The sequence below is a fragment of the Rhinoderma darwinii genome, chromosome 4 (genome assembly GCF_050947455.1).
Source record: "Rhinoderma darwinii isolate aRhiDar2 chromosome 4, aRhiDar2.hap1, whole genome shotgun sequence".
Lineage (NCBI taxonomy): Eukaryota > Metazoa > Chordata > Amphibia > Anura > Rhinodermatidae > Rhinoderma > Rhinoderma darwinii.
In genome coordinates, this window is record NC_134690.1 from 7946881 (window position 1) to 7957193 (window position 10313).

The 10313-nt window shown below is 49.4% G+C and overlaps 1 protein-coding gene across 1 annotated transcript; it reads right to left on the reverse strand.

Annotated features, from left to right (window-relative positions):
* Positions 1-8886: 8886 nt before the first annotated feature.
* On the reverse strand, positions 8887-9835 carry LOC142759360 (vomeronasal type-2 receptor 26-like). The gene has a single exon (XM_075861451.1). It carries the CDS (start codon positions 9833-9835, stop codon positions 8918-8920), a length of 918 nt encoding a protein of 305 aa, XP_075717566.1. The 3' UTR covers positions 8887-8917.
* Positions 9836-10313: the final 478 nt, after the last annotated feature.

Genomic DNA, 10313 nt, shown 5'->3' on the forward strand with positions numbered 1-10313 from the left:
GTACCTTAGTTTAATGGTGGCTGCTCTCGCCTTGGATAGCGTCTCATCCTGCAATCTCTGGCGAAATGACCCGGCTGGTGACATTGCCAACAGCGTCAAAGCCCTCCCTGGGTCGATCGGGGTGGACGAGGAAGATGTTCCGTTCGATCGGCCATTACTCTTAGTTGAGCAACATCGGTCTTCAATTCCCGAATAGCCTCCTTGACATCCCGGGCGAATTCTGTGAACACCGCTTCTGGCCGTCCGGTCTCCCTTGAAGATGGCTCGGGTGTACCCATGTTTTGCAGGGCCATACTCGCCTCTCCCAGCTCCTCTCGGTGAACTTCAAGTGCTTCTCGTAACACCTCACTCATCGTGGTGGCGGGGTTGACCCGGACGAGGTCTCTCGCGGCGCGCCTCAGGGTCCGGCTGTCCAGCCCGGATACAAACTGGTCTCGCACTATTCGGTCCGGCTCTGTTAAGGCAGCGCACCCCGCGGGATCCTTCCGTACTAGTCGACTCCACATTCCTTGTAATCCTACCGCGAATTGCTGGAGCGATTCCCCGTTCCTCTGTGCCCTGGTATAAAATTTCTTCCGGAGGTCGGCGGCTGAAGCGACATCTCCATATAGAGACTCTAATCGGCTGATGATTGCCTCTAGCGTGTCGCGGTGTTCTAGCGGTAAAACCAAGACAGCTTGTCTCGCGTCCCCTTCGAGTGAGTTAAAGGCCAGGTCGGCTTGGTGGGTCACCGGTACCTGGAATAACCGGGCCGCAGTACGAACTCGTTCCGTCCAGTCCGCGATCGATACACTCTTGCCGTCAAACTTGGGGATGTTCATTAGGGCGGCCCCCATGGGTATCATGACGGTAAGGTCCCGCTGCTGGATGGTTCCATCGCGGCGAGGTTCCGGACACTGCCGACTACGCCAATTTATGTAGGAGGGACAACCGCGGTTGGAACACAATAAACAGGACACACCTTCTTTTGGGCAACTTCTTTACTTCAGAAATAACAATAAATTCTTCTTTATGGAGCAGACAGGAATCCTGAGGTTGAGGACTTCGAATCCGCTGGAAGTCCTCCGGAGAGAGGTTGTGCCTGACCCCACGTTGCCGGCTTGGCTAAGGACACGCCGCTGTCAATCACGGCGGGAGCTACCCGCTACTGACAGCCTATCCTAGGGTAAGAGTCACACTCTCGGCCCACGGATCGCGTCGTGGGAATCAGCGACTAACGTACCTACTAGCACCGTCACGGGTCCTTGCGGAGCTATCCGCTACCTTTCATGACAACCCTCTCTCTCCTCAGTCGGTAGTCCGCACGGTGGACCCCCTAGGACGCAACTGAACTGGCGGGTTGACGCTAAGGTTTACACGAAATCCAGCTAATAGTCCAACAAGGTCCCGTCAACCCGACCGTTCCTTCTGTCTGCTCCTGTCCCAACAAGATTCATAAACAACAGTTCCATGCAAGTATTACATGCGGTGCTTTACTCATAACAGTTCTATGCAAGGGTTACATGCGGTGCTTTACTCTAAAGGACGCACAGAAGCACTGGCGCGGTAAATGAGATTGCAAGTCCTCCTGCCTTTGGGCCTATCTCAGGATGAGTTGTTGTCCCTTCTGGGAGTAGTCTTTTGGGCTTAACGGTGGCGGTAGTTAGAGAGGTACGTCACAGACTAGGACAAGGGCCTGTTCTTTGTGGCGAGACTCTAGCTCTGGGTCAGGGGTCTTACACTCTGAGCACGGTACCTGTGGCTGTTGGCACACTCCTTGTGCTCCGGCCGGTCCTCTGTCGCCTCTCCAGGATTGCACAGGACAAGGCTGCAGAGGGGAGCCACTTGCTGTCAGGCTCCTGCTTCTTCTGTCTCCCGGCGGCCTTTCTGTCTCTTCTCACTTTCCCTGCTCTTTCTCTTCTTCTCACTCCGGTCCCCTACAGTCCTGTTTCTCCTTCTTCCCCTCTCTCTCCGCACTCCTCCCCCTTCTCTTTCGCGCCACACTCCTGCTTCGCCCCTCTCCCTTGCCGCGCTTTTCCTCCTCCTTCTGGGTCTCGCCGCGCGAGAGTTCGCCCTGCTTGCCGTTGTCCGCAGGCGTCATGGCTGTCGGCAGTGTGGCCGTTGCCATGACGCCCGAGACGCTACTTCGCCGTCGCTGCAGCCACTTCAGCCGCCCGACAGCCCGTGTCCCTGCGCTGTCCTTCAGAGGGGTAAGCAGGGACGCACCCTTACAAGTGTTATACAGCTCCCCTGTAGACAGTGCAATAGAGCCCCCCCTGTAGACAGTGCTATACAGACCCCCTGTAGACAGTGCTATACAGCCCCCTGTAGACAGTGCTATACAGCCCCGCTGTAGACAGTGCTTTACAGCCCCCCCCCCTGTAAACAGTGCTATACACCCCCCTGTACAGAGTACTGTACATCTACCCTATAGACAATGCTATAGAGCCCCCCTGTAGACAGTGCTATACAGCTCCCCTGTAAACAGTGCTATTCAGCCCCCCTGTAGACAGTGCTATACAGCCCCCCCCTGTTGACAGTGATATACAGCCCCCCTGTAGACAGTGCTAAACGGCCCCCCCTGTAGGCAGTGCTTTACAGCCCCCTGTAGGCAGTGCTATACAGCCCCCCTGTAGACAGTGCTGTACAGCCCCCCTGTAGACAGTTCAATAGAGCCCCCCTGTAGACAGTGCTATACAGCCCCTGTAGACAGTGCTATAAAGCCCCCCTGTAGACAGTGCAATAAAGTCTCCACCTGTAAACTGTGCTATACAGCCCCCCTGTAGACAGTGCTATACAGTCACCCCCTGTAAAGAAGTGCTATACAGCCATCCCGAGGTTCCGTTGCTTCGTTCTTCCACGAAAAACTCGGATGAACCAATGCAACTCGGGGCTTCCGTGTCTCCACAACAACGTAGAGAGCTCTGCAGGAAGAATGGTCTCTGCTTCTACTGTGGGGATGACAAGCATCAAGTGAACGACTGTCCTAGGCGTAAGAATAATCCAGCCGGGAAACTTCCGCACCTAAGTGACCATCGGGGAGGTCGCTTGGGCGCACAGGTATTTACCGTAAATATGAAACCTAATAAGATCTTGCTTCCCTTTCAGGTCTCTTTTGAGGGTAGGTCTGCCACCGGCAGTGCCTTCGTGGATTCAGGGTCTTCTGCTAAAATTATGTCTGTGGAATTTGAATTGTCTCTAACTATGCTATGACATTGATTGATTTGCCTAAACCTGTCCCGGTAGTGGGTATCGACTCCACTCCACTTGATAATGGTTATTTTACACAGCATACCCCTGCTTTTGAACTCATTGTTGGCTCCATTAATTTGGAGCAGTGCTCTGTACTGGTGATGCAGGGATTATCGTCCGATTTGGTTTTAGGCCTTCCCTGGTTGCAGATGCATAGTCCCACGTTTAACTGGAATACTGGGGATCTTACCAAATGGGGTAATGAATGCATAACGTCCTGTTTTTCTGTTAATTTTATTTCTCTCCCTGAGGAGGTGAACACTCTACCTGAGTTTATTCAGGACTTCGCTGATGTTTTTTCTAAAAAGGCCTCCGAAGTGTTACCTCCTCATAGAGAATACGATTGCGCAATCGATTTGGTACCAGGAGCTAAGCTCCCTAAGGGTAGTATATTTAATCTCTCTTGTCCCAAATTTAAGGCCATTAGAGAATATATCCAGGAAAGCCTGGCCAAGGGTTACATTCGCCCCTCTACTTCTCCGGTAGGTTCTCGCCCACTGAGAGTAACTATGACGTGGGCAACCGCAAACTCTTGGCCATCAAATGGGTATTTGAAGAGTGGCACCACTTCTTGGAGGGGGCTAGGCTTCAGGTAACTGTCCTTACCGACCACAAGAATCCGGTTTTCCTAGAATCTGCCCGGAGGCTAAACCCGAGACAAGCTCGATGGGCGTTGTTTTTTACTAGATTCAACTTTGTGGTCACCTATAGGGCTGGGTCTAAAAATATTAAAGCTGATGCACTGTCGCGTAGCTTTATGGCCAGCCCTCCTCCGGAGGAGGATCCTGCTTGTGTTTTGCCCCCAGGTATAATCATATCCTCTGTTGATTCTGACTTAGTCTCCGAAATTGCGGCTGACCAAGGTTCAGCTCCCGGGAACCTTCTTGAGGACAAGCTGTTCGTTCCCCTGCAATTCCGGCTAAGGGTACTCAGGGAAAATCATGAGTCTGCACTATCTGGCCACCCAGGCATCCTGGGTACCAAGCAATTCATTGCTAGAAACTATTGGTGGCTTGGGTTGCCTAAAGACGTTAAGGCCTACGTCGCCGCTTGTGAAATTTGTGCTAGGTCCAAGACTACCAGGTCCCGACCAGCGGGCTTACTATGTTCTTTGCCCATTCCCCAGAGACCTGCATCCATCTCAAGGCAAGTCGGTCGTGTGGGTTGTAGTAGACCGCTTCAGTAAGATGTGCCACTTTGTGCCCCTCAAGAAACTACCCAATGCCAAGACGTTAGCTACCTTGTTTGTCAAACACATCCTGCATCTCCATGTGGTTCCAGTCAATATTGTTTCTGACAGAGGGGTACAATTTGTTTCATTGTTTTGGAGAGCTTTCTGTAAAAGGTTGGAGATTGATCTGTCCTTCTCCTCGGCCTTCCATCCTGAAACTAATGGCCAAACAGAGAGGACTAATCAGTCTCTAGAACAATATTTAAGGTGTTTTATCTCTGACTGTCAATATGATTGGGTCTCATTCATTCCCCTCGCCGAATTTTCCCTTAATAACCGGGTCAGTAACTCGTCAGGGGTCTCCCCCTTTTTCTGTAATTTTGGGTTTAATCCACGGTTCTCCTCCGTTTCACCTGGTAGTTCCAACAATCCCGAGGTAGAGGTCGTTCATCGGGAACTGTGCACAGTCTGGGCCCAGGTTCAGAAGAACCTAGAGGCGTCCCAGAGCATACAAAAAACTCAGGCAGATAGAAGACGTTCTGCTAACCGCTTGTTTATGGTCGGGGATCTGGTGTGGCTATCGTCAAAGAACTTGCGCCTTAAAGTCCCGTCCAAGAAGTTTGCTCCCCGGTTTATAGGGCCGTACAAGGTCATTGAAGTCCTCAATCCTGTCTCCTTCCGACTGGAGTTGCCCCCATCTTTTCGAGTACACGACGTGTTTCATGCCTCCCTCCTTAAACGCTGCTCCCTGTCCTTGGCTCCCTCGAGGAAACCTCCTGTCCCCGTTCTCACCCCTGAGGGGGTAGAATTCGAGGTGGCCAAGATTGTGGGCAGCAAGAAGGTCCAAGGCTCCCTCCAGTACCTGGTCCATTGGAGAGGATACGGGCCTGAGGAAAGGACTTGGGTACCCGCCCGGGATGTTCACGCTGGGGTATTGGTCAGGAGGTTCCACCTTTGTTTCCCCAATAAACCAGGTCCACCTAGAAAGGGTCCGGTGGCCCCTCATAAAAGGGGGGGTACTGTTAAGGATCTGCCAGGCACAGCTTCTGTATCTACGCCCATAGGTAATCAGTCTGCACCTGCTTCTATGTCTGTGAGACTGACTCCATCTTCCACCACTCAGGATGGCAGGCTTAGGAGTGGGAGAGCTTATCACAGCCTGGCCAGACGGAGCTAGCTCCCGCCCTCTGTCTATTTATACCTGCCTTTCCTATTTCTCCTTGCTTGTGATTCTTCTCGTTTGGTTTCCTGGCCCTGCTGCAGCTTCTTGAACTATTTGACCTTGCTTCATATTGATCCTGGCTTACTGACTACTCTCCTGCTCTGCGTTTGGTACCTCGTACACTCCTGGTTTGACTCGGCTTGTTCACTACTCTCCTGCTCTGCGTTTGGTACCTCGTACACTCCTGGTTTGACTCGGCTTGTTCACTACTCTCCTGCTCTGCGTTTGGTACCTCGTACACTCCTGGTTTGACTCGGCTCGTTCACCACTCTTGTTGCTCACGGTGTTTCCGTGGGCAACTGCCCCGTTTCCCTTGCTTCTGTGTACCCTTGTCTGTTTGTCTGTCATGCACTTATTGAGCGTAGGGACCGTCGCCCAGTTGTACCCCGTCTCCTAGGGCGGGTCGTTGCAAGTAGGCAGGGACTGAGTGGCGTGTAGATTAGGGCTCACTTGTCTCTTTCCTTACCCCCATCTTTACACTCTCTTTTTATGGTACCAGCACTCCACCCATTTGGCCCAGTTGTTTTTAAATAGCAGGAGACTGTATAAAGGTTTCTACCTATTTTGCTCTCAGGTTGCCCAGGAGACTACAAGGAAAGGTGAGCTTTTTCCATCAGTTCAACTTTTTGTGGCCTTGTGTGGTGGTCAGTGTTACTGTAGTGCTGTTTTGACTGGGTCCCCCTCCCCTTGGTGCCACACACAGCCTGCCCTTATAGTGCCCCCTGTATATAGTGCCATACAGTCCCCTCCTGTAGATTGTGCCAATCAGCCCCCCCTGTAGACAGTACTATACAGTGCCCCCTGTAGACAGTGCTATGCAGTGCCCCCTGTAGGCAGTGCTATATAGCCCCCCTGTAGACAGTGCTATACAGCCCCTCCGTGTAGACAGTTATACAGTGATCCCTGTAGACTGTGCTATACAGCGCCCCCTGTAGACAGGGCTACGCAGTCTCCCCATACAGTGCTATACAGCCCTTCCTTTAGACAGTGCTATACTTTCAAGTATCACAAATTGGGACAACTGATGTGGCCACAGTATAATAACTAATAGCTGTCCCCACAAAGTATAATGCCATCTAGCTGCCACCATACAGTATAATACCCCCATAGCTGCCACTACACAGTATACTGACACACAGATTCCACCATACAGTATAATGCCTACACAGATGCCCCCATACAGTATAACGCCCATAGATGCCCCCATACAGTAGAATGTCCACAGATGTCCCCATGCACTATAATGTAGAAAAAAATTCACTCATACAGCATAATGCCCCATAGCTGCACCCATGCAGCATAATGCCCCCATAGCTGCCCTATGCAGCATAATGCACCCATAGCTGCCCCATAGGGTATAATGCACCCTAGCTGCCCTTATACAGTATAATGCCCCCTTAGCTGTCCGTAATGCCAGTGTCCTTGTAGATAGTGACGGAGTGCCCATGTAGATAGTGCCCCTATGTAGTGCCACAGTGTCTCTGTAGTGGGACTCCCTCTAGGAGCGGAATCCCCAGCCAGAGCATTGGCTGGGGATTCCGTTCCTAGAGGGAAGCCCTGATGTCACTGTCCATATATGGACAGTGACGTCAGTGGCTACTCCTTGACCAGAATCCCCGTTGCCCACTCTGGCCGGGGATTCCGCTCCAGGAGGAGCCCCTGACGTCAACGTCCATATATGGACAGTGACCTCAGGGGTTTCCTCTAGGAGCGAAATCCCAGGCCAGATCAGCAGCAACGGGAATTCCGCTCTAGGAGTAGCCACTGACGTCACTGTCCATATATGGACAGTGACATCAGGGCTTCCCCAAGCACAGCGCTTAAAGTAGCATTGTGCCCGAGGAGTCCTCGGTGAGTGGAGGAGCTCCCTCTGCTCCTCCGCTCTGAACTAATTCTGAAGCAGGGGGCTGATGGTTCCCTGCTTCAGAATTGAGTTCAACTGTATTTGCGTACCAAAGTTACAAATAAGGTTGACAGCGGTAAATACCCCCGGCCGCCCGGAACACTGCATGGACAGTTGGGAGGTATGTGTAGCATATGGCAGAAAAGGCCGATAACTCCCTGCTCTGTTATAGCATTCAATAGTATCTGCGTCCGTAGGATAAAGATACTATTGAATGTCGCGTCGCTATCGCTGTAGCACCAATAGCGGCTGCCAGCGGAGCCGCCGGCCCCGTAGCAGCCGCTATGGCTGCTACAGCAGTAGTTACGCCACTGGACGTGGCCCAGAGCCAAGGTGGCTTAGAATTGCTCCCTCTGCAGGCACTTTGTTGCGGTGGCGCTGCTTGCTATGTGATACTGCACTTAATAGAGTAGACTTTAAAGAAGTGTGAAGTGGCAAGTGGGCTTATACAGGTTGATCAAAATGTAATCTAAGAACCTCATGTTCGTACATTTTAAAATTTTGCTGATCCGCAATAGATCAAATATAGGAAAGTGGATGTGCGGTCCAGATTTTCTTCTCTCCCCTTGTGATTATTTAAGTATGCAATATACTGACCACAGTCCCACTTATAGACGTTTAATACACTACTTGGTATGTGCTTTTTTTTAAATTGTATTTATACTTGAACCTTCCTGTTGTTTCTCACCTTTCCTGACCATCATCTTGGATTCTGACCTCTACCACATCCTGATCCTGTTTCACCACCGTCACCCAATCCCTTGCTCGTCTGACAATGCTGCTCTCATACTTACTCCCATGTACCGCAGATCCGACTCTCCCATGTTCCGTTATTTGACCCTTCGATGGTATGACTACTTTTGCGTTTAATCCTTTTTATCGTATAACTGATGCTGCCTGACCACTGTCACTGACCACTGGCCTGCTTAGCTACACATCTCTCTGTCCTACCCTTACTAGTGCATTTCAAGTGACTTTTCCTGTTGTCGTTACCCATAGCAATTATATCTCCAGCTATTACTTTTGTGTCTTTTTTTTTCTCCAGCTAGTTGCTATCCTTTGAACTTATCACTGGACTAGCTAGGGGCACCTAAGTCCTGTGGCCAGCCGAGTAGCTTGATCCGGCTTAAGTCATGGAAAAGGTGGGTGCTGTAGGTAAATTGTGCTGTCCAGTAAATATTTTCCCTGAGTATCACAGAGACTAAACCATTCCAATTGTCACCAGAAGTTTTCTTTAATTAAACAATACAACCTTCAAATAGAACAAGATGTATTTATTATATAATTCTAAATCAATTAGACCAAAACTATAGCAATATCCTCTTTAAAAAAAAAAAAGTTTTATTGTATCATGCATCTCTGGCCTACCCCTTGCCATTGCACATGTTGACTATTTTTTACGTTTATTGCCACTTCTCATTAAAGTTAAACTGGATCTGATGTTTAGTTTTGGTTTCAGTAGAATAATGTAACATTTGGGAAAGAAAATACAACAGAGAATTCCAGAACTGGAGGCCAAGATGGCAAAGACCTCCACAGCCACCATGTATTTTCCCTTAGTACTCTGATACGATGGGATGAAGGAGATCCACACACTGCAGAAGACCAGCATGCTGAAGGTGATGTACTGAGCCTCATTGAAGGTGTCCGGGAGTTTCCTGGCTAAAAATGCTACAACAAAGCTGAACGCAGCCAGAAATCCAATGTAGCCAAGGACCAAGTAGAAAGCAACGTCCGATCCCTCATTACACTGCAAGATTATCTTTCCAACCTCTATCTCAGTGTTATACATGGGAAATGGTGGAGAGAAAGACAACCAGAAGACACAGATCAAGAATTCACCAAAACAAGACACAAACAAGAGAGACGTTGTGAAATGTCGCCCGAACCATCTCCTCAGTGTCGTGTCAGGTCTTGTGGCTTTAAAGGCCAAGACCACGGTGACAGTTTTTGCCAAAACTGAAGAAACGGCAATTGTAAAAATATTTCCAAAAGTCACTTGCTGAAGGAGACAGGACATCTGTGTGGGACGTCCAATAAATAACAGAGGACAGAGAAAGGATAACATGAGTGACAGGAGAAGTATAAAGCTGAGGTTCTTATTATTGGCTTTGACAATCGCTGTGTCCTTGTATTTGAAGAATATTCCCAATATCCCAGCTGTCAAGAGGCAGAATAGCAGAGCAACGATGACAAGAGCTAACCCCAGTGGGTCATTGTAGGACAGGAACTCCGTTGCTCTTGGGATGCAGGTGTCTCTTATCTCATTAGACCAGTGATCCTCTGGACACTTCAAACATCTTTCCATATCTAGAAAACACATTATTACATCATTCAGTTTCCTTCAAAGACAGACAAGAAGCAGAAAATACGACAGCAAGGAAAAGTACAGTCTAGAACTATTGTGCTTTAGCAATGGGTTCTGGGTACCAGACAACTCAAGTGAAGTCTTCATGTAGTTTGTTCTTTGAGTTTTGTGATTTGTCCTGAATTCACAATACACAAGTAAAAAAGTCTCTGCATTCCTACGACCTGAGATTAATTCCAGATACACTACTTGCTGTGTATATATATATTTTGTGTGTAGAAATAGAGAATACTTTGGATTGATAAATAAGGCCACATTATTTGTTGATGGCATTGTGTTGCCTAAATAACTTGAAGCTCCTTGGCAATGCTAAATCTGCATCAGGCCGCCATCTTTCATGTGCTATTTATTATACTACACATTTTACCCCATAATTATCATTTTTATGTGGTAGAGGAGACATTGCCACCCCCCCCCC

What these genes read in the sequence shown, in the direction of transcription:
- LOC142759360 (XM_075861451.1), bottom strand. Translation starts at nt 9,835, where the DNA reads ATGGAAAGATGTTTGAAGTGTCCAGAGGATCACTGGTCTAATGAGATA.